The following is a 25,426-nucleotide window of genomic DNA, read 5'->3' on the forward strand; positions in this document are numbered from 1 at the left end:
CACAAACATAATCACATTTGGCAGCCTGTTTCTTTTATGGATATACCATAACTAGTTAGTCACTCCTCTGCTGCTGGTGAGTAAGATGGTGTCTGGTTTAGAGCACGAGCTCAGCTCACCTCTGTTCAGGCGGCCGGCACTGCTGACAGCTGCCTCCCCAGAGCGCCTCAGGTCCTGCTCCTGCTGCAGCCTCTGAATCATGCTGTCCAGTGGGCTGATATCCTGGATTGCCTGCTGGCTCAAAACCTGGTTCAATCCTATGTAATATCACAGAAAACACTGGTCAGTCTAACCGAAGTCCGCAATCAAGCATGAACTTTCCCTTAGTGAAGACCTGAAATGATCACCTATAAGTTATAGCAAACATAGAAACAATAACCTCCATGAACTACTTTTAATTTACAGAAACAATGATGAAGAGTACCTATTTTGTGCTTATCATGACTCAAACATTCACAAACCTTATGGTAAGCAAACTATGAGCACCACTATAAAATTTAAAAAAAAAAAATTACACTCAAAGTTATACGTCCAGGAAATGGCCAAAGGAGAGCTCCCTACTTATACCTTAATTTATGAAAACTGTCACACATTCAACAAGCTCATGGTTGTCTACTATGTGTTGAGACTACGCCTAGGATTAGAGGTCCAGTAACAAATTGGAAACATCAAGGTCTTTCTCCTATATCAAACTACCTATCCTGATTGGGGCACTTAAACAATAAACCTGCAGATAAATGCAGATTGTGAAAGATCTAAAAGTGATAAGAAAGTGGAAGTAAAAAGTAGAGTCCCGTGGTGAGGCAGCGGTGAGAGGAGACTCAGGTTAAGGACTGTGTGAACACGTCAGGTTAGAGTCCAGACATGGAAGCGCCTGGTATATGCTAACACAACTACTCATGCCAGCCATACAAATAAATTTATGTCTTGAAATTTCATCATAAGTATACACATGATAAAATTCTAGCTCATTCTTTAACTATCAACTAAAATGATACTGTGAACATTTCCCAAAATGCCCTCGAAAAGAACAGCATGTCCCCTCTTTCAGGTCCTTATCAGTTTTCTATCTTAGTACTCAAGCAAATATGTACTATAAAAGAAAGCTCAGTTATTTCTTCAGTGTATTTTTCTGTTTTATCTTCTAAATCTAGCATAAATACAAGCAGATAATGTTCAATCTTGGGGCTGGAGAGAGCACAGTGGTTAAGGGCTTGAGCTGATTTGGCAGAGGATTCCAGTTCAAATGCTAGCATCCACATTAGGCAACTCACAACTGTATTTGTTATTTCAGATCCTTGGGGATTAGACACAGGCAATCACACACACCAGTCCATTCTCCTACATAAAGATAACTAAAAATAAAATCAATCTTTTTGTTTAAAAGTTCAATCTTGAACATAGAAAAAATAGAAATAGAACATTTAACAAGATTTATGAAACTATTTCCATAAAAACAAGTGGAATAATTAATATTATATATATATATATATGTATGTATATAAGTAAAAGTCTGATCAGGTCAGAATTTTAGGGTAGACATGAATTATAAAGAGAATACTCAAACAATATTCGGAAATGAAGTAGTAATAAAGAAGAAGTCAGGCTGTGGGGACGCACACCCTCAGTCCCAGCACTCAGAAGGCAGAGGAAGGTGGATGGATCTCTGCAGGCTCAAGACCAGTTTGGTCCAGAGATGTCTAGGACTACACAAAAAACCCTGTCTCAAACCTCCCCTTCCCCCACAAAAGAGGTTAAAAAGAAAATACTGTGTATTATACCAGTTATATTGACATAAAACTGTAATTAAAAAGGTAAATAACGTGAATAGGTTAAAGCTAAAAAGTAGAGTAAGACAAAGCAAAAGTCAAACGTCTACATTGAATTTCCTAATCAATGCTAGATCATATTTGATTACTGACTAATAACTTGTTATAGCTTAAGTTTACGATTAAAAAAGTCCATGTAGGTAATCAATGTAACAAAACTCCAATTAAATCTATTTATATTACAATAGCTACATTTAGTTTTACCTTAGCTTTGCTATATTGAGCAAATACGTTTTCATAACTCTAAATTTACAAACAAGTACAGTTTGCAATGACACTAATGTTTTTCTTTTAGGTTTTGTTCTGTTTGGTAGCAGAAATCTAAAATAACGACACTTTTAAGAACTAGTCGTGAGAATGTGGAATTACTGCTGACGTCCGCTTATGAACCAAGTTAATAACTGTTACCTAGCTCCGTCTCACGCTCTGAATGCTCAGTCTGAATTTGTGGCACTCTTGATTTTTTTGGAAACTCCTGGAGGAAGGAGACAAGTAGCAGTGGCTAAAGGTAATGGCCACCTTTGAGTACAGCCAAGCTATGTCTGCTTCTCTCTGAGCCACAGGAACACGTGCACCCACATGCCGCTGTTCCCTTTACTCACCATGCTATCTATCATGGATGTGACCCTCCGAAATTAGAAGCCTCCAGGTAACTATGTTCTGTTTAAGTTGCTGCTGCTGGGTATTTTGGGGGGAGGATAAAGGTATCTAGCACTAATTCTAAAACCAAGAACAGAGTCAGGCATATAGTAAGTATCTCTAATTATATGACACAACTGTAAAATTTATGTTTCCTAACTGTTTAGGACGCAATGATTGAATATCTGTGAACGCTTTAGATAAGTTGTAATGTGGAGAAAAGTAACAACTAACAGTAACACTTTTCTTTAATTTTCTGTGCTTAAAACCCCGGTAAGAAAACTATTTTGAGAGCTGGGAAAAATCTGATCTTGCCAGTTAAACTCCAAGAGAACTCATACATCTTAAATTTTAATCCTATGAATGGTACTTCTCTGGAAGTGAAATGTCTAGAATCTGAATATAAGACTACTTGCCAACTAGTAAGTATTCTTAACTCCTGTGAGTATGCTAAGAAATACTAGCTTTACATATATTGGATTATACTGACGATGTAAGTGGCAGTAGAAACATCCTCCTTACCATCCATGCATACAGGCCATGTCTAATATAAGGACCAGCACGTTTTTCCCAATGTCCACCTTTATTCTAATTTTACACCCAATTGTATAGCATGCTACATTACCACATTTGAGTCTTCTGTTTATAGGACCTTGAACTCACTGTTCACTCAGCACACAATCTATTGAGAAGTCTATCACAGTAGCGTGTAAAACTTGTTTGTACTATCTTCAGAAGTATTTTTTACTCTAAAATAGCACACCTAACGACAAAACTGGATTAATCTTTACAGGTTCTCTATCCTCTCCACTTGGTAAGTCGGTCAGCATTCCACTTTTTGAATTTGGGAAGAAGAGTCTACCAACCCACTCTGACCACATTTTAACATATAATTCAACTTATTTGACATCAGTATTCCATGACGTCACAGGAACACCTCACTATATTTTTTCAGCCCTATCTTCTCAAAAGAATTCTAAAAGTTGATTGCTTCTAGCCAGGTGTTCTAACAGATGCTTTTAATCTTAGCATTCAGGAGACAGAAGCAGACAGAACTCTGTGAATTCGAGAGTAGTTTGAACTATCATATTGAGTTCCAGGCCAGGTGGCCCTAAATAGTAAGATCCTGTTTCAAATTTAAAAAAATACATTCTGACATAAAGTCAATCTAGCTTAGGTTTTCACCATTATTAACTTTACTAACATCAATCACAACTATGAATTTGTTTATAACTGTTAATTAACTTTGTAACTAAGTTTTTTAGAGCACATACCAAATTTCCTACTGAATGTTCAAGGCTTAATAGATCAGGAAAGAAGGTTTTTAATAAATGTTGCTAAATGAATAAATGAAGTACAAAGTAATCTTATTGTTTGAGGTTAAACACTGGTATGTACTAAAATTATTGACTTGAATTTCCCAATTTTTAATTATCTTGCAATGCATATATATATATATATATATATATATATATATATATATATATATATTTATTAGAGGAACTTTCCATTTGCTCATATCAAATTTGTAAACAAGTTTTAGAATCTGTGATAAACTTGACTTCTAGGAAACGAGAGGCCTACCTGAAGAAGTTACTCCCATTTGAGGGATGAGCTGCTCCTCCCTGCAGTTCTCACGACCAGGGACTAACCGCTGGTACCTGGACGGGTGAGGATTTCCATCAACATCAACCAGGAAAGGGGGAGGCATGAGGTGAGGCGCCTGCTGAGTCTGCTCATCTAACACAAAGTTATTGGCATCACGGATAAGGGGCCGATAATCACTGTGAAAAAACATCTGATCTGCTATCTGTAAAAAAAAAAGTCCATAAAATACAGGAAAAATAAAATTTATCATGAAGAAATTAAATTTCGAACAAAAGACAAACGCTGTGCCACAAATAACGGTACATTTACTTAAAGAACTGTATGAGACTAGGACTTAGTGGGGTTTTTTTGTTTTTTTTTGTTTTGTTTTGTTTTTTGTTTTTTTTTTTCGGAGCTGGGGACCGAACCCAGGGCCTTGCGGTTGCTAGGCAAGCGCTCTACCACTGAGCTAAATCCCCAACCCCTAGGATTTAGTTTTAACATCCATTATGTGTTTAATATCCAGAATTAAAAGGACTCAAGGAACCAAAGAATCTTCTACTCAATTAATTTTAAGCATATCACTATATTTTTCTTCACTGCCTATCATATGAAAACCTGCTGCTTTTAAGTTTTCTCTGTAAAAAAGTTTCAATGTAAATGATAAGTAAATGACATCTAGGCATAAGACATCATAGGTACTTTTCCTTTCTGAAAGCACACTCCATTTAAATGATTAGGGTGTTGTATCTGAGAGAAATTGAACACAGAATTCCAAACATACCAAACATGGAGAGCTGTACTCCACGCCTCAAGATTTATGAAATATAACAACAAAACATTAAAGTGACAAAAAAAAGAACTACCTTTAGAGTATTTATGATAATGTAAAATTGTTACAAATTGAGCCCTAATAGAACAACAACTTCAAAGTTTCATTAGTTAAATTTCAATATGTTAAATTAGGAGTTATTCATTCACTCTACTATAAATAAAAAACATTTACTTATTTTAAATACTAGTCCTAAAGAATCTTTACTAACAAAACAGCAGGTCACACATTTCAAGAATCACATAAAAGCGAAGGCATTTTACCCTACATAAATGTATATTACCTGTGTAAATACAATATTTCACATAATTTGAAACTTCTATTCAACGTTAATTTATCTCAAGTTACAAACTCAAATCTAGATTGTTCTAACAAAATATGTAAAAACTTACTCCTTCTGAACTAATTACAATTTAATTATAGATAAAACTTTATACATGTTTTTCTAATACTGCTTTCTAAAAACAAGTCTCCAGAATGTTTAAGATAGGATTTCTTGAGCTGATTTCAAAAATTGCATGTATGTGTGTGTACGCATCTGCATAAGAACATGTATGTGAGAGTGCACGTGTTCACAGAAGCGAGAGGCATCAAATCCCCTGGAGCAGGAATTACAGTTTTGTCTCCCCTACCATGGGTGCTGGGAACCAAACTCTGATCAAAGAGCAGCAAGTACTCTTAACCATGGAGCATCTCTCTCTCCAGCCTCAAGCCCTCTACTTTTAACATTATGGATACTCACTCACTCCTCAGGAAAAACATAAAACCCCAGACACAAATGTATTTAAGAAACAGGGAAACAATGTACATTTACCACACACTACCTTGTCATACTTGCTACTGGACCCAAAACCAAAAATTACGAGATGTCCGTGAGAGTCTGTGCATGCGAAGTGCTGGCCGTCGGGGGAGCACTTGCAGTCAAACACTGCGCCGTGTCCTTGGCCTTCAATCTGAAACACATTTAACCAGAAATCAGAACACCACAACTAAAATATAAACAACTGTAACTACTGTTACTAGGATTTTATAGTGGAAAGATTTTAAAGTATACAAACATCCTGATAAAGGGAAGATAAGTATAATAAGCAGAGTACAATATAATCTGTGAAAATTCATGAAAAATGCCAAATTAACAATGTTAAAAAACCAACAACCCAGTCACAGAACAGACACAATTCAGAAAATAAAAATACACCGATTTCTCCTCCCTCCCAGAGAATCTACCCGGATTAAAAGATAACTGAACCATACATTCCATCTATTTCCAGCAATTCCTGCCCTCCTCTCTGTAAAGGCTAAGAACATGGAGCAAAGGTAGCAGTTTTTCTTTTTCTGGTAACACTCAGAAGTTGTAGCAAGGGATCACTCCTTACAAGACACTAATTTTTATTCATTTTGGTTTAAAACAAAATTCCCTGTTGGTCTGAATCATCTTTTAATGGTGAATTTTAAAGGTTAAAGAAAAGGGTTTTTTTACCTGATAATTGTTTTCTGTTTTCCAGTTCCATTAATCCAGAACGAATGGGTTTCTCCCTGCAACCTGTCAATCAAACAGAGGTGGCCAATCACCACTCTGACTTTTTTGCTCTCAGTGCTTCTTCAGACTATGTTCCAGGTGAAAACTTCTTTAGCAGTGTTCTGAAAGAGGTAAAAACTCTACCCTATCTAAAGCACATCTAGGGACTGAATTTCAGAAACATCTAAAATAGGGAGTTGACTCCCAAACAAATAATAACTAAGGATGATTTCCAACAACTGTGATTGGATTTCTGGATTAGCAGAATCGGAACACACACATTATCAGGTAAGAAATACCTCCTTTCTGTTCCGGTATCCACTGATCTAGAACACGGTGAACGTATATCCTAGGAAATGTTTGAAAAGAAAGAAGTGGTAACTTTTGAATATTAAAAATTTGGCCGAAGGGCAGATGTTCATGAAACACAGGAATTAAAATGCAGAAGAACCACTGATATCTCAAGAAAAATAAGTATCTCAGTATAAAGAGAAACACCACTCTAAAATTCAGCGGATAGGATGACCTCAAAAAGACAACTAACCTTGCCTTTGGATCACTTAAGTTTAAAAAAATATACATATAATATTTATTAATGATATCCCAGATGCTGATTTAATAGAGAAGAAAAAGTTCTCCTCAAAATTATTAAAGAAAACAAGGAAGGTTTTCTAATACTAATATATAAAGAACTTACCAGGTAAAAGAAATGAGTCATTAATGAGCTAGGATAGTTCTTGAGTATAAAGAAACTTTAAAGTAAGATAGCAGAGAAAGGGACCACTTTAAATCAGCTCGAAATCAAAGGACAGAACTATGCTCTCCATAGTAGTTTGGGACATTAGCCAAATAGCATACGCCAGAACTAAAAGACCGTAAGTACAAAGGTCAGGATTCACATTTTAAATGTTCAGTACTTTTATAAGCAAATAATTGCTACATAAACTTACAAGTACCTGACCATGTGAATCTCTAAAAGAATTTTACATCAAAACTTTAGGAAAGTGTCTGGGCCAGGTGTTAAGATGTTTTAGTCCTCAATTCATTCAATTTCCATGGGGGGGGGGAAAAGACTTATAGAACTATACTTTTCTCTAAGTCCACATTTATAGCTTTAAGCTATAATAATATTGAGGAAGAGGGGTAAAGTAGTTATACTCAGCAATGACCAAGGAAACCTGACAGAGCTTATGAGCATGGGATCCTGTCTGTCTTAGAAATTTTGCACTACATATAATTTGATAACAGGAGTGGAGTGGGGTTACTCAAGTTTTCATGGATGCTATCTATCAGTATGTTCATAAAGACAGGAGATTTCCAAAAGAAATGTTTCTGTTGAAATGGAACGTATAAACCTCTAGAACAATCATACATTCTCTCTGCATCCTACATAAGAATCAGAAGAGCCATTGAGGCCAGACACTTGGCGAAGCAGTTACCGCACAGAGGCCTGTACAGCCTTATGTGAGAGAGAAGCTGTAATATGGACTGGGTTAGACACCCACAGATGTCAGAGATGACAGAGCAGTGTCATCTGCCAAGGGGAGCTACAAACAGGGACTTTGATGTAGCCCAAAAGGGAGAAGGGTATTGCAGTCAGCAAAGCTGAAAGAACAGCACCATCTAAGCCCTTCGACATGAGACACGGAGTTATAAAACTTGGAATTTGCCCTACTTGGTTGAGATCTTACTTTGGTCCAGTATGCCCTGAGTCCTTTTACTTTTTGGAATGGTAATGTATATTTTGTGCCATTTTATGTTGGAAATATACAATTTGCTTTTTTATTTTACAGTGTACCTTGAGTCTCACTTGACTATGGACTTTTAAAGAGCCTTGAAACTGAAAGCCGCTGGGGTTCACAAGTTGGACTAAATATATTTTGTCTTATGATGTGGAAACGAGTCTATATGGACAGAAAATGGAATGTGGTAATCTGAATCAGAATGATTTACACAGGCTCATATGTTTGAATATGTGGTACCCAGATGGGCAGTTCTGTTTGAGAATGATTGGGATGTTGGCCTTGTTAGAGGTGTGTTGGAGGGGTTGGCTTGAGGTTTCAAAAGTCAATGCTACTCCCAGATAGTGTGTCTCCCTCTCTACCTTGTGTATGTGAATCAGATGTAAGCTTTTACCGTCTGTTCCTGCATCATTCCTACCTGCTGCCAAGCTCCTGCCATGACGGTTATTAACTCAGCCCTTGAGCCATTAAGCACTTTCTTCTGTAAGTTACCTACGTCATGCTCTTTAGTCACAGCAAAAGAAAGTAACAAAAAGACTGACTGCCCTACTTGCTTCATTTTCATAATGTGTATGATAACTGACATAATGTATATGATAACTGACAAAGTTGACCAGAAAAAAGTACTTTTCTCTGAAAAGAATTTCGTCTTTTAAACCAGTCAAGGGATTTATAAGACTTTAAAATATAATTAAGTGTAATTAGGAAGCAATGAAACTTACTTAAGAAAAACAAAACAAAACACTTATATTTGTATAAAGAAATATATGTATAAAGAATGTATAAGCTCTATGTTCTACCTTAAAAAATAAATCAACATAAAATATAATAATGCATGATTTATTTACTTCATATTATAATAGTCACACAAAACAAAGGAATAATGACAAAATTTATACAGTAAGAATTCTTCTAGGTGAACTATTCCTCTAATCTGTCTATTCTACACTTTTGGGAAATATATAAAGACCATATAACAAAACTCATCCACACTAAACAGCAAAAAATAGCTAAGATAATTCATGAAATAGTATTAGCCAAAAACTGCAAAAATTTCAAAAGGAAGTAAAAAAAGTCATATTCAGCAATTACTATATTCTGCTTTTTAAAATAGAAGATGAAGATACTATAACAGTGTCTCTTAGAAGATCCTACGTGACTGAGTCCTGGAAGTATCTTTAGGAAATGAGTGCTACACTCGTTGTTAGGAGAGGTAAAGACCAAGAGGTCTGGAAATAAAAGCAAATAAACATCTTCTGGCCGTGTAAGAATGAAGAGCAGTAAACAGCCAGTTAGAATCCTACACAGTTCTAAATTCATAATGTTCCTGAAGAATTATTCAAAGGCTTAGGTAAATGTGAATTTGATTTATAGCAAAAGGACAAAAATAGAGCCTAAAATTGTAACTTCTAACTACATCAACTGGCTATACTGACTGGAAAAAAATAGGTCTAGAAGACCTCAAAAGAAACACAAAGATGAAGGATGGGAAGTAGATTATGCAAAAATCACTGTGTTAAAGAAGTATGTCAATTCTATATCCAAGGCCACTTTTGTTATTCCCATCTTTAATTTTTTTTATTCTTTAAATGTCACACTAAGTTGGAAGGAAGCACAGAGTTAGAAAACATTCCAATGACTACTTAAGACAGACATATATCCTAAGAATCAAAGAGCAGAGAGTATTTATACTTAGAAAAACCTCCTTTGTGTATAAAGCTCCAGAATGCATATAGTATCTGGGTCAGTGAGATGGATCAGTGAGAAAAGGGGCTTGATGCCAAGCCTGATGACCAGAGTTAAATCCCACAAAGCTACACATACACACCTATTCTATCCCTCCCCCACATACTCTTCACAACAAAAAATTATCCAATATAATGAACAAACAAACCTTCCAATTATCCCTATAGCTTAAACAAAGATAATCTGTTAACATTCTCCATATTCTAGTCAACTAGTAACCTTCAAAGCATGCTGAAAGGTTGTCACTGATTTTTAATATTGAAATGTCCTTAATTTATGCTAAGATCACTATGCATGAACAAAAGATAGCTATTTCAAAAAATAAATCATTACCTAAGACAAAACTGCAATACCTGCTGTGGGATAAACTAGTAAGTCAAACTACTACATAAAATAGAAATTATATAGGAATGATTTTAAAGAATCAGCTTTAGATTTTTCTCAACATATAAATATTATAAAAGTAAATTAAGTCAGCTCCAAATGTAATGGAATTCTAAGGGAACTTATTCTTTCAACTCTCTGAAAATGAAATAGTAGCTGTCAAAAACACAACAGGGATTTTCCTTTCTTTTCTTTTGCACTCTGCCAAACAGCTTCTGAAAGTTTCCTTCTAAACTCTCTCTATACTATCCTCTACCTTGATGAAGAAACAATTCTAGATGGGCACAACTCTAGAACTCCTAGAGCCTCTAGTTAGTATCTCCAAATGCTAGCTGGCTATTTCCATAGCAGGTAGACCACCACAAAAAATAAACACAAACTTTTTAAAAAATCCATTCTCTTTAATTTAACTTCAATTACTAATGCCATTATTGTCAGAGTAACTCAGGCTCTGCCCTCTGAATACGTGTAATGAATCACTACTCCCTATCATTCCACAGCCCTTTATTAGACAGAAAACAAGTGTTACATATACATTTTTTTCATTTATACATTTCTTACTACCTACCCATACAATTTTCATCTTTAAATAACTAAAGTAGTCCCTCTTAAATCTACTTAATTTTATACTTGAAATAAAACCTCTAACCAATAAAACTATTATAGTCTTGCTTTTAGGCTGGAGTTAAGAAACCCATGACAATGTTTCACTATTTCCATTCAGAAGATCACATAAGACTACTGTGACTCGCCTTCTGTTTGTGTTTTTACCTCACTATATATTACACTCTATTAAAAACTTCCTACATTTTATCAACACTCATTTTATTTACACTGTTCCTCTTAATATGATTCTTTCTGACTGACTCCATTTAACTTTTCACATAGAATTTCAATTCAATTTCTTAAAAAAAAAATTTGGACCATGCAGCCTGAACTGACAACTGTGTCTTAAGATATAGCAACTGTTCTAATTTGTCATGTTTCTATTTGACATCAATATTTGTCATTTCAAGCATGTTTTAGTTCTTCACGTTAACTCTTTTGTTGCTAAAGATAGCCATGTCATCCTCATTTTTGGATACTGTTTTATAAACACAAAATACACAATCAAATATTGGGTAATCACAATGCCTTCAATTTCGTTGTTATATCCTATACATAAATTATACATACTTTTCCCTATAAATTATCAAATTCCAAATGCCTTGACATATTGGTTATCTGATTGCCAAAAAAATACTATGTAAGTTGCTCAACAGTAACTATTATTTATGCCAACAAAAAGACTCAATTTTTATACAAAGACAAAGAAAGAGAATCTAAAAAACTTGTGAAACTCGAAAATAGTAATAGTTATATTTACTAAGAAAAGTGAAGGTAACTATTTACTCAGAGACAATGAAACAAAGACTATAAGCACTCAGGATAATTTGAACAGCGTCTGTAGATTCGTGATTCCATCTGACTAGACCGTAAGAAGAAATAAGAGAATGAAAGACGTGGTGAGCAAATCTGAATTCCCAATTCCCATGTGTTAACATAAGCTACAGCCAGCTATTTTCAGTCTTTCTTTCTCATAAATACATACAACTACAATTACCTAAATCAAGGTCACACTGAGAACATGCTAATGTCAGAAGTATGCATTGGCAAAAATTCTGAGTGGTTTATTGGCAGCCTCTACTCCTTTGAAATGTTGCAAGGAGAAATACATTGTCTGGATTAGTGGACACTGGAACATTTTTAAAAACCTCTTAAGTAAAGAAAAGTTAAGAGAACAATTATAAAAATAAAGAAAACTTCATTAAATAAAAACTATTATTTGGAATTTACCCATGAAACAACAAAAGCAAAGCAGATTATCAAACTCAGTAAAAAAACGAAAAACATTTACTAATGAGGCATATTTCTTTCCATTTAAAAGCAAACCCAGGTAAGAAGCAACAGCTTTGAGTATCCTAACAAAAATAGAAAAATACGAAGTAAAAAACAGTGAGGACTACAAAGGCATGAACAGCAACTGAGATAAAGCAAAAGCAATACAGATACAAGAAACCTGTCACAGGGCCTGCAGGCACTACTAAAACACTGTCAGGTTAGCACTTACTATAAGCACTACTTATAGAGCCTGTATTTTAATACTAATTATGAAGAAATATGGAAATGGAAAAATTTTAATCTTTAAAATTAAAATCAAGTTATAAATTCGTTAATTCTAGTTATACTCTATAGCAATTTAATGGGGGGGGTGGTACTCAACATTTAAAGGAACATTTAAACTTTTAGAGAGCTTCAAACCTCCTTTATTTTTTTCTAATACTGAGAATGACATAGTGCCATCAATTTTAGTGTGCAAAGTATACAGCACACGTTTTCTATTTCTATAAACAATTTGTCTTTAGCATTTAATTGTCATTTATACATTGTAGCTTCACAACATTTTCATAAAAACAAAGCTATAATGATGTTTTCTTCATGACAGTGCCAAGCAAAAGTCAATAGGCTTGCAAAGCTATATCCAATTGGATTGCAGTACTCATAATATGCACCATGTGCTTCATAAACCAACCAAAGATGTAGCGCTTCTGCTGATTACTTAGGTCATGCATGGACTCTTCAGCCTGAAACCTTAAGTACTAACATGGTTTCAAAATTTACTAGACAGGAATAACGTACAAGGCCTAGAAGCTCAATCTTCTTTTAAGGAACAATGTCTCTACATTGTCTCTATTTAAGGAATAATTTCTCTACAATAATCTCTTTAGAGAAGGACACAGAGGCAATGGGGAGAGAAGTAAGGGGAGAGTAATCGAGGCTCTTTCCCCAAATGCAATGAGACAACAGTGCAGGAGCAGAGAAGGACGTGTTAGCCCTAACCAGGCATATCACTTATTATATTCTCATAATTAACACAAACACACTAGAGCCTGCCTCCTAAATGCTTGAATCATTCAGGTCCTCTGCAAAGAGCAGCAGCAATAAGGACCAGACGAGTTATCTCATTATTTTTTCTGAAATACTATTAGCAAGCTGAGAATTCAGAGGATTTTGAAATGAAATTATTTAAGAATAAAAAAACTTAGTAGCAAACCTTTTCTTTTGTTTACAAATTTAAATAGGAAACAAAGCAAAAGAACTTTTTTAAAAGGTCTTAGTTTAATACAGAAAAGAACATTTACTGGAATGTTGACTATTGGTGTTTATTAAAATATCTTTTAATATAACTATGTTATATTTTAATATAATGACTATATCTCAAATGCATGCATTTAAAAATTCAATTTTTACATGAAAAAACTTTACTAGTACAGGATTTTAATTAAGATTTTAAGAACAGAATTCTAATTTACCTAATTAGTAAGGTATAGAAAATGCTGAGTAAGCCATCACAACATTGAAATACACATTGATTCCATTATCTTTCAAAACTTCAAGTTTCTGAATCTGCTTACTCAGCAACCAGAGACTAATGTACTGGGGCAGGTTGGGGGTGCTATAGAGACAGGACTAGAGCCAGTACCTTGTGTGTCTTAGGTAACTATTTACTTCAGCACTTGAGAATATGTCCTCAGCCATAAACATTTATTTTTAAGTTCTTGTATATATTTTAAGAATTTTCTCTCTTAAAGGCATACTTTCTTTCCTATTTTCTGGGTGTCAGCCCAATAATGAATTTACTTACTCATTTTATAAGCTTCAATTTTTAAAATTCCTCAAAATAATACTTATTATATAAGCATTCACAGATTCTAAGGATAAATTGAAATATTATTCACTCTTAAATTCTACAAAGGATGATTAGACACTCCAAATAATGCTCAAAAATATTTGCTAAATTCAACGGTGAATTAGGGTGATAAGCACAACATAATATTAGAGATTGCATTAGGATTCATCAAAGCTTTGTGGTATTTAACAGCTCTGATTAGTTACACAAAACCAAACAGCTAACCTGAGACCGCGGCTGGACAGTGACCAGTAGAAGAGACTACCAGCTCCTACTTCTTCCTAAGTTGTGTTAATCTCTTGGCAGCAGTACTGAATGCTTTATCTGTCATATGCCCGTTTTTTTTTTCTTAAAAGACTTATTTATTTATTATATATAAGTACACTGTAGCTGTCTTCAGATACACAAGAGGGCATCAGATCTCATTACATGTAGTTGCTGGGAACTGAACTCAGGACCTCTAGAATAGCAGTCAGTGCTCTTACCAATAAGCCATCTATCCAGCCCCATATGCCGATTTAAAAAGAAAAAAAAAAAAAAAGGTAATGTAGTGAACAGGGGGAGATAAATATGGCAGTCACAAAGGTCACAGAAGAGCCACTCAGAATTATTCCACTGTTGTTACTGTTCAGTTGTTAAACGTCACTAACTGGGTCTAAATGGTAGTTGCTACACAGTGTTCTAAAAGTGTCTTGGCTACCATCCTGAATACATTTAGCATTAAGAAGACATTAGTAAAATTCTTAATTTTTTTTAAAAAATGAAGTTTTATACTCTGTGACCAAAGTAAATCTGGCCAAAGCACTTTAGTTTTGTAATGAACACTTTCTCCATGAGCCAGAAATAAAAATTACCCTTGTTATAAAAGATATTCATAAAAATTAGAGTTTGGTAAGTATATTGAAGTATATTAAAAATCATTTAAAAATTAGAAACTATTAAAAATACAGGTTATAACTAGTTTTTAATGAGAAAAATAGTAGCAAATACTCTAACCTTTCTGTATCAAGAATATTTTATCTTAGTTTGTTTTTCCCAATTTGAAGATACTAATGATTTCAAAAAAATCTAAGTCAGTCTTTAGAGAGTTTACTATTATACATAAAAGAACAGAAAAATCTAAATAAAAAGAAAGTATTGCCTTTTCTTTCCTTCTGTTAAAAATTGGGGTCTGAAATAACCCAGACTGGCCTGGAACTACCTATGTAGCCAAATCTTCAACTCTTGATCCTCCTAATTTTATCTTCAAAGTGTGGGGTACCACGCATTGACTCAAATACTTTTTATAGCAATTAAGGAATTTTTACAATGAGATTTCTGGTTATATACCTAATTCATAATGTCCGAACCAGAATATCAATAAATCTAAAAGTGCTGTAATTTTTAGGTCGGCAGTAATAGTAGAATGTTGACATTCCAAACTTACCTGATGAGAGAAAATTCAGAATCCGTGCTTAACTAACTACTCCTCGTTTCTATAGCAGTGTAAGAATGTTCTTTTGAGATGTAAATTGCTAAGTTAAACCACTAATGTGAATAAAGTCACAATTAGGTACCAAGCGGGAAATGACCAACTTCCTTACTCAACAGAGATGTTTAGAAAAGAGCAATCCAGAAATGTGAAGGTAGAAAAGAGAAAGAAACCTTACTGCATTTGTACATTTGCTTTAAAAAACAACTCAACATCATCACAAAGGAAATCCATTCATCACTAACATCTAACTCATGTCATCATTTTTCATAAAAATGGGAATTATACAATGCTCATTTCTTACTTTATGTACATTAAGCTACGTCCATAGTGAAGGCAAAAGTTAATCCCTTCACTAACAGAACTTTTTATTCTTATAATCAATCAAGAACACCACTCAGTGTCATACAAAATTAAACCAGTAAAGATAAAAGCACATTTTCTTTCCTATTGTTGACTGGAAACCCAAATCCAGGGGAAGTAGTTTTTTAATGTGACAATAAAGTGGAGTATTTAAGGACCCTTTATTTCACACACTGATCAAAGAGGAGTACAGATACTGCTTAGTAAGCTATATATGTAATCAAACCAATGCTAACTCAAATGTTCAACAAAAATATGACAAAAAATGGTAAGAGCACAAAGTGGAGGCAAAGGCATCAAGCCAAAGTGAACATCTAACATACAATCAGTTTCAACCAAGTTAAGGACCACCTAAAGCCTTGGCTACAATCTTGAAACTGATGTACTCAAATTGTGTTCTACAAAAACAAAAAACTAACAAAAAGGTGCCAGCAAAAATGCAATATAAAGACATTTTCTTCCCCACAACTCCATTTACATGACTTACTAGTCAAAGTATCACTGCTAAAAATAAACTAAGTAAAACTAAGCCAGTTATCACAATATACGGGCATTATAATACAAACAACTGACTTTTTTAGTATCTCAATAAATATTCAGGACAAATAATTCCTTATTGATAGATATTTAAAGTCATAATAAGGCATGAAGTTAAAATGGATTTCACTTGTGATATGCAGAGTCCTGTCAAAAATATCACAAATCATTAACATATTAAACAAAAATATAATTACCATATTGAAATATGATCGCACTTTGACTCCTCGTGCTAGATCCCACACTATCACATTTCCATCGTGACCAGCAGAGAAGAGAACTCTGGGATCAAATGGGTGTGGCTCAAGAACAAACACCTCATCTTCATGACCCTGAAATATTTTGAAGTAACAAGGCATTCATAAATAATTAAAATTATACAAGAGAATGGCAATGCCTCTAGAAATAAAGTAGTAGGAATTATTAAACTGACAAAAATTTCAATTTTCCCAATGGCTAAACAATAATAGACTGCTAACAACATTGTCAGTTACTTAGGCATTATTAGTAATACTCAAAAATACAATTATTGCATTCTTTTTTTATAAGATTTATTTATTTATTTTTATTAATGAGTACACTGCAGCTGTCTTCAGATACACCAGAAGAGTGAGTGGGATCCCATTACAGATGGTTGTGAGCCACCATGTGGTTGCTGGGAATTGAACTCAGGATCTCTGGAAAAGCAGTCGGTGCTCTTAACCGCTGAGCCATCTCTCCAGTCCCAGTTATTGCATTCTTATACAACAAACAGAAGCATTTATGATGCATTTCCAAGCCAATCCTGTTTGCATTTTTAAATTATCCCTAGTTACGTATCAAGTACAGTTTCATTTAAACTATATTCTACAACTTTATTTAGACTATATTATACAGGTACTCTCAGTAATACTAAAAGCAATATTTAAAAAGTAATATTAAAATATCAAGAGATTTTAAGCATACTTATTCACATATTTAGATTTTTTACTTATTTTAGACTACATTCTGCTGTTAGTCTCAGCAGTACTAAGTTTGGGTTTTGTCTCTCACCGTCAGAACATGAATCAGTTGACCAGTGTAAGAATTCCAAACTTTCAGAGTCATGTTATTAACTGCAGTTATAACTGTGCTGTCATGTCGATCCCAAGCTACCATCGTTACTTTCATTTTTGTGATTTTGTCTTCTATGCCTTGAAGATTTTGGCTGAAAAGGACAAGTTTATTTGTTTATTCCGAAATTATGAAAATACAAGACAAAGATAAAATCTGCTTTCATTTGTTTGTACTTGTTAACATGAATAGTTATCATTGTAATTGAAAACAAGTGAGCTGACACAATAGCAGGAGTTATTGTGGACTCAGAAAACCCAGGACTTCGAGGGTCATTCTATCTGTAAGTTATGAAGGGAGGCTCTGGAATGTGTGCCTGTGCAAACACTGCCCATCTTTACTGCTGTGCTGTCCTGACTGCTCTGTTCTTCCATGCATGACACAACTACACATAAACACAAGTACAGACAGAGAATAACCAGTAAAACTAGAACAGCAGTTACAACACACATCATAATCTTTCTTGGCTGAAGAAGCCAGGGAATGACTTCATCCTTTTTCGAGGCCTTAGTTGGTAGGGTGCTTCCCAAATAACATGCATAAAAGCTTGGGATAGAACCCCAGCATTTCAAAAAAAAACAGGAGTGGGACTACATGCCTCTAATTCCAACACCAGAAGGTGAAGGAAAGGAGACCAAAGCCATTTTTGACTAAAAGTAAGTTCAAACCAACCCAGTATGTCTCAAAGGGAAAACAAAAACCATGGGGAAAAAGCATAGAACACAGTAACTCAGGCTGCAAACATTTCCATCCCCTTAAAAAAAAAAATCAGAACTAGAAATTTAACTAATCAGGTCTTATGGTGAGGGCAATGAAATAGTTTATAAAAATCAGCTCTGTTCATCTTCAACAACACCTATAATAAAGAAAATTAATCATGTTAACAAGACAAACAACTTTATAAGCAAAGGCCATTCCCATCTACAACACTATAATATTAAATAATCCATAAATATCTCAGGCTTCATCTCTTACCCTGCTGGACGAGTAGCCATATCTAACAAAATGCTTTTCCATTCCCTTCGTTTAAATTGCCAAATTCGTGCTGTCCCATCACGACTACCACTCACAAACCTGTAAAAAGAAAAGTGGGGAGATCAGAGGCTCTATGAAAATGTACTTTTCCCAAAATTCTCTTTTTAAAGAACATCTTTATTTACAAACTATTCTAATACAGTTGAAATGGTTCCCTGAGTCTCTATAAATCTAAGAATTCCCAAAACTTCATGAGCTTATAAGACCATTTTAATAGGTCATGAGTAAGCTGATAAAAATAACTCTCAAAATACTTCAAAATCACTTAAAAAATTAATATTTTCCAATGAAAAACGTTGTTCCTCAGTATCAAAGGCCTTGAGTTATTCTATTCAAGATGTCAAGAAGTAACTTTATTTTCTTTAACAACAAGAACAGGAGAATAATAAGAGAAAGCCACCATCTAGTAATAAATATTAAGAATGTGATATATTTCAGTTTTTAATCAAAGGTTTCTTTTCTACTATGAGAGATGTAGGTATAGATTAAAATTTTTTTATTCTATTTTAGAAAAGTATCTCAATACCTAACATTATATGTAAGTAATGGTTATTCTGTGTCAAGAATACAGTCTTTTATACATTGAGTAACTTCTTCACTACCTAAAATCTGACTACTACAGTTACCTTTACTAAGTTCCAATTAAGTTAGACAAAGATATTTTACCTGTTACTAGTGTTGGAGAACTGGATACTGTCAACCTTGTCCTGTACAAACAGAAAAAACAAAGAGAAGCTGAATACACAACTGTTGATGCAGGCAAGACTGTAGCCATCTAGTTCTTTCACCAATACTCACAGTATGAAACTCCAATTCTGATATTTTCTCTGGTTGACCTGATCCAAAGAAATAAACTCTAATAATATGGTCAGTGCTTCCTGTGGCCAAAAACATTCCACCTATGAAGAACAAGAGAATCATTTATAAGTAAAACACAACTTCTACATACTATTGACTTTGCCAAGTCGTCTTTTGTTCTCTCCCAAGCCTATCAAATTCCTACCCCACTTTTTAAGTTCCAAGTCCCTCCATGACTTGCCTATACAACCGTGCAGTAACAAAGCACTCCTCGACGTTCATTTATGTCACTGTACTAGAGCAGTAGACTCTTTTCTAAATGTCACAGACAGTTTACAGTGATACTGAGAGCAATAAGCATGAAGTTATTATACATACTGAAATATTTTCACTACTTTTGGTAAATGATCCACTCCAAAAACCATTAAAAACAACAGTGTATTTTTTAGGAAAAGACATAAATCCACAGTATGACAGAAATAAACATGAAGAGCCTATATCTGTATTACACCTGGAGCAAACACTGTCTACTGGCACCAGTACTGGGCACTTCCATTAGAAAACTGACAAAGTTCAGGAGCAGCTTCCCAGGTGTTTACTGTCCTTTGCCCTCAGCTAACACTGCCACCTACAATTATGAAGTGAACCACGGTAGACAAAACTGGTAGGAGGAACGGATATTGATTGGGAAGATTATATATTAGATCTATGCATTCCAATTTTCTTCATCAAATTATTTTAAATACTTAGATCATAAAGCCATCTGGAAACCATTCAAAGTGCTCCTGTATAAGCTTCTTTAGAACCAGAGAATCAGAACAGTCACAGCAAATAAAACTGGAACAAATACATACGCACATATTTTTAAATTTTTACTGATTTATAATGGAATGTCTCCAAATTCCATGAAAACAAACCAACTTCAAAACACGTTATTTGCAATGAGAATGTATAAAGATTGATTCTTTATTTATTTATTCTTTATTCCCTCCTCCTAGAGAAGTATGGCATTCTTGTGATTATATACACTGAATTCTATAATCTTCATTCTTATTTGCTTATTAGCTCTTAATTTATGTATGAGAATGATATACAATCTAGCAGAAAATATTATCGTTCATTCCATCTCTTTGACAAATGCTTTCTATTGAACAATTTTAAGTTGAAAATTACGATGGTAAATAATCATACCTGCACTGAATGAAGAACAGATCATTTGAACTCCAGGCCGAGGGCGCTCTGTAAATTTTGTGGGCCTTGGACTATATTGAAATCAAATAAATAATCGTTTTAAAATATCCTAATGAGCCATAAGAAATGGTTCCTTCTAAAAATTGATCTTAACAACAAAATGAATGATAGCTGGCTATCTTCCTAAAAACATCAAAATCAAAACTATCACCAGTCCTAAAATTCTAGAGATAAATTCCATAGTATATTTCATATACATACCTATCAATCAGTACATGGAAGAATCCTAAAGTCACTGACACTGTAGAAATGAACTACAACAACCTTTAATCCAATTTAACAAGTTTCATATAAGTAGACTAGCAGCATACAAATATGTAAGTTAACTCTAAAAATGAACACATTGGTAAAATAGGCATTAGCTTTGTGGTTTGTATGTTATCAGTATATAGTATAGTTAATTAAGCTTTTCCTTTTCTTTGAAGTAGTGTATATGTGTTACGGGGAGGAGGGGGGGCATGTAAATTATGTGTGTAACCCATGAATACATGTGTGTAGAAGCCAGACGCTGAATGTGTCTTTCTTAATGACTGCGCCTCATTTTTTGAGACAAGGTCTCTTAGTTCACTAGATCACTTAATTCACTTGAGAGCCAGCAAGCCCCACCTGTTCCTGAGTCAATTCTATTCTCAGCCCCCCAAAAGGACCTCATGCTTGCATAGCAAGCACTTTACTCACTGAGCCATCTCCCCAGCTCTTGCTCACCTTCTAATAGAACAACAAGATAAAATATCCTTCCAAAACACAATTTATCCTTTATACTAAAGCAAATATGAACTCAATGTGAATCATGTCAATGACAAAATTCCTTTAAAGTAGTATGATACACATAAAAATTATATTCAGCTTCATTTACACTAGTTACGGCGATGCTACAAATGTTTTAGATTAATATTTTGACATGTTTAATGTTGAAAATTAAAATTATAGATTTTAAGTATGAGTTCTGATGCCTGTAACAATGCACATATAAATCTGTGATAATTTAAAATCCTACTTTTCCCTTTAACAGTCCTTAGCACTAAAATTAGAGCATTTTTCATAGCATTTAGTCACATTTATGTGATTAAATAAAAAAATACAAATAAATGATTTCTAATTCCAGCAATAAAACATATATTCTTTAAGGAAACAACTGGACTTAAGACAGAGATAAGTAAAAATCAAGGTATGAGAAAAAAAATGGTACATGAAAAAAACGGTGAGGCATAAAAATGACAGAGATTAATTAAAAAAAATCAAAACTTATTTCTGTTATTTACTCAAGGAAAAAATTAAACATTTCCCTTTGTTGATTTGATATCATCTACACTTTCAATCATTAAGAACATATATTTTATGAAGCAAAACAGCAACTGACTTTATTTTAAGGGTTCCAGCATCCCAAAGCCAAAAGCAAATAGTGCCGTCCGCCCCAGTAGAAGACAGGTATCTCTTTGAGCCACTGCACAATGGTGAGAACTGAAAAGCAATCACAGGGAAACAGTCTTTACAAGACAGAGACAGTCCAAGTAATAAAACCATCTTTTAAAAACCAAACTAATAGAAGCTAATTGTAACCAGAGACACAAAGCTAACCAAAGGCAAGATTACCATGTCATTATGACTTATTACAATTCCATAAAAAAATACTTTTCTGTTTAAACCTTAGATATTACACCACAAAAATGATGCCATAAAAAAAAATAAAGTTTAATACAACTTAAAAACAATTACCTGTAGTGATGTAATGGATGCACTATGCCCCTGAAGAACAGCTAAAGGTGCACAGGTTCGAAGACACCAGACACGGATCATCTTGTCACAACTTCCAGCTGCTATCATAGTATTCTCATAGTTTACAGCCATGTCTGATATTTCAGCAGCATGTCCTCTTAAAGTAGCTAGCAATCTTCCATCATCTGTGGCCCAGATTTTCACAAGACAATCATCAGAACCCTTGAAATTAGAATAAAAACATCGATAGAATTAATCCTACAAATAATAGTTCAAGTGCAAAAAATGTGTTATCTCTACATATCAACAAATACATATTTAGGCATTGAAAAATAGTAGATCTTAAGTACGATTCTTCTGAAATTCCTTATTCTATTAAACCATTCACTAAATAAGAACTGTAGCTACAAACAAGAGAAATCGATGTAGGTTTCATCACATTCACTGATGGTCTGCACATACATTACAATTACCATTACCTCCAATCTTACAACGAAATATAAATTACTGCAATAATAATATGTAACATAATTGCAAAACAAATATGGTTCCTAATATGTTATTTTGCAATGGTACATGGTAATTTGGGGAACCTGGGGAAGGTATTAGAAGCTGAAAGTGTAACAAACAAGTTTACTATCATTGACCTTCAGTTAAAATTATATGACATCAGTTAAAATCACTATTCAGAGAAAAAGGCTTGGCTTTTAAAACCAGTAAACATATATAAATTATGTGCTTAGCTTAAATTTAGTAAGAAGTATTAAGGAAAGGGCTAGCTATTAATTCTTTATCTTGAAATAAATATTACAAATCACACTCCAAAGAGAGATCTGAACTTCTGGGTTTTAATCTTTTAATACCAAATTCTTAAATATCTAAAATGGTACAAACTGCACCATTAATCAACATATAATGATCCTAGGAGTTCACAACATCAGTGTTTCTGCCACTTTAAGTTAAAATAGAGAACAGATACTTGCAAAATTAATGTCTGGCAGGATGTAATTTTACTACAGTTTCAAGAAATCATTCTTCTAAGTTCATACAATCTAATGCTAAAAATAGCACAAAACAAAACAAACCCAAACCTTTCTATCTGAAGAGAATGTACAAAGCGGCAAATACCTCACCCAAGTTTTCTGTGCCATAGGGTTGGAGTCTAGGGTTAGGTACACAGTACTGGACTTTTGTTAGATGCTTATTAATTCAAACTCTCCCAACACTACCTAAAACAGTTCCCACCCAAATACAAGCTAGTTGTGTGGTTGGATCCTGTAGCAAACTAGGGAAGTTACCAAGTAGCAATCTGTCTGCATAATGACATAGAACATAAAGGAAAGGTATGAAAATGAAGTAATGATGATCTACAATGGACATCAAGCAAGGAGTACCAGAACCAGATGTGTTTTTCAAAGAGTACTTTGTCATCAGAGTGAAAGAGGCTAGAAAACAGAAAATCAGGTAAAAATTGGTAAAACAGTAGTAAAATTAGTTTGTTACTAGAACAATATTGTAAAAGGCAAAACTAAGTTATTACTAGAGCAGAAGAAAAAGATTAGAAAAGATCAAGGAGGAATAAGGAAAGGAATTCCATCTGCATGCCTATGGGAAGTAAAGAATGGCAGTCTTTTGACCTCCAGCAACAAAGTCTGTCCCACCACATATCACAAGGAGAAAACAGCAAGCACTTGCTAAAAATACAAAGGTTTTACAAACCTCATCTGATTAAGTTCTCATTTACTGCATTTATTTATCTTCCAAAACAATGTTACCACTTCCATTTTCTATTTCAATTAATAAACATATTCAAAACAAATACATGTATACAAACATGTCCAGCCTCTTTACCATAAACAAGATGTAAGAACTAATTACAAGGACTGCAGTAGCTAATTGTTAAGTAATGCAGAGATGATTTAAAATACATAGTAATAGATATACAGGCTATATAAAAAAATCATACACAAATTGATATAAGAAACTTGAACGACCTGAATTTTGATGTCTACAAAGAACCTGGAGAAAATCCCCAAAATATCAATACTATTTACTGAAATCCATATTTGGTTCTGTCTTATATTTATCACAAAAACAGAATTTTAAGTTAAATATACATATGTATAACATAAGGCACAAGCAAAATTTGTTTAACTCTGCTTCCAAATATTGGTATTGCTCACTGTGACCATAAAGATCTGAGTAACAGTTTGCTTTAAACTGTATTACAATTGTTTCACATGCTATCCATGTTGATGAACCATGAACACTTCTAGTTTTCTGACAAAAAATGTCAGTTTTAACAAAAATAAAAGGCAACGTGTGCTCCCTCCAGAATCTTCTCACAAATTAAATCTAACAAAAAGTCTTACTGCATACTCCTGAGTTTATTGTTCTGCCCAATAAAACACTTGGGCAATAATAATAATAAAACATTTTTAACAGGACAATAAACTGTGTGTGATGACACTTCTACTCAACATGTAGAAGACAGAAAATGAGCTCAAAGTTATCCTTGGCTACATACTAAGTCTGAGGCTAGCTCAGGCTACATAAAACCCTATAGGGGGTTGGGGGAGGAATAATAGGGAACTGAAAAAAGCATAGGGGGCTGAAGCTATGACTCAGCAGTTAAGAGTACTTGGAACCTTGATAGAGGACAGAGTTTGGGTCCCAGCATCCATATGGTAACTCTCAATTAACTCAGACTCCAATTCTAAGGGACCTGACATCCTTGAAAGGTCCATGGTACCAGGCACACAGCCCATATGCACATACATACAAGCAAGCAGAAACACAGACAGTAAAAAAAGACAAAACTGAAAGTGCAAATAATGCACTATAAATTTGTTTTATTTATTCAGTGGTGGTCAATAGGAATTAGACCCAACGCAACGAGTCCCAGAAAAGTGCTCCACTGCCTCAGTACCTTACACATGTGTTTTATACAACTATGAGAGGCTGAGTTGAAAACTGACTAAAAATTATTCTTTAAATATATCAAACTGTTGATCCGAATTTAAACAAACTTTCTTTCCTTAAGCCTAATTCCAGCACCACAAATAATATTGAGATTAACTATAAACCAGAGTAAGACATTAGACTCTTACCAAAGGAAAATGTTAAAACCACACTGGGTATTAAATAAGAATATT

General features: G+C 34.1%; 1 protein-coding gene across 6 annotated transcripts in view; it reads right to left on the reverse strand.

The window, feature by feature from the left end:
- The window catches only part of Phip (pleckstrin homology domain interacting protein), a 114,209-nt gene that overhangs the window by 47,358 nt on the left and 41,425 nt on the right, over positions 1-25,426 (reverse strand). For all 6 annotated transcript variants that reach the window (XM_039082539.2, NM_001427740.1, XM_063265554.1 and 3 more), the window contains 11 exon segments: positions 22,272-22,493; positions 21,916-22,016; positions 20,496-20,566; positions 19,305-19,405; positions 19,173-19,213; positions 18,447-18,545; positions 17,412-17,565; positions 16,577-16,711; positions 5,712-5,840; positions 4,053-4,278; positions 120-257 (listed from right to left, as the gene is read on the reverse strand). In XM_039082539.2, the coding sequence (XP_038938467.2) occupies positions 120-257; positions 4,053-4,278; positions 5,712-5,840; positions 16,577-16,711; positions 17,412-17,565; positions 18,447-18,545; positions 19,173-19,213; positions 19,305-19,405; positions 20,496-20,566; positions 21,916-22,016; positions 22,272-22,493 (1,417 nt within the window).

The sequence above is a fragment of the Rattus norvegicus genome, chromosome 8, assembly GCF_036323735.1.
Source record: "Rattus norvegicus strain BN/NHsdMcwi chromosome 8, GRCr8, whole genome shotgun sequence".
NCBI lineage: Eukaryota > Metazoa > Chordata > Mammalia > Rodentia > Muridae > Rattus > Rattus norvegicus.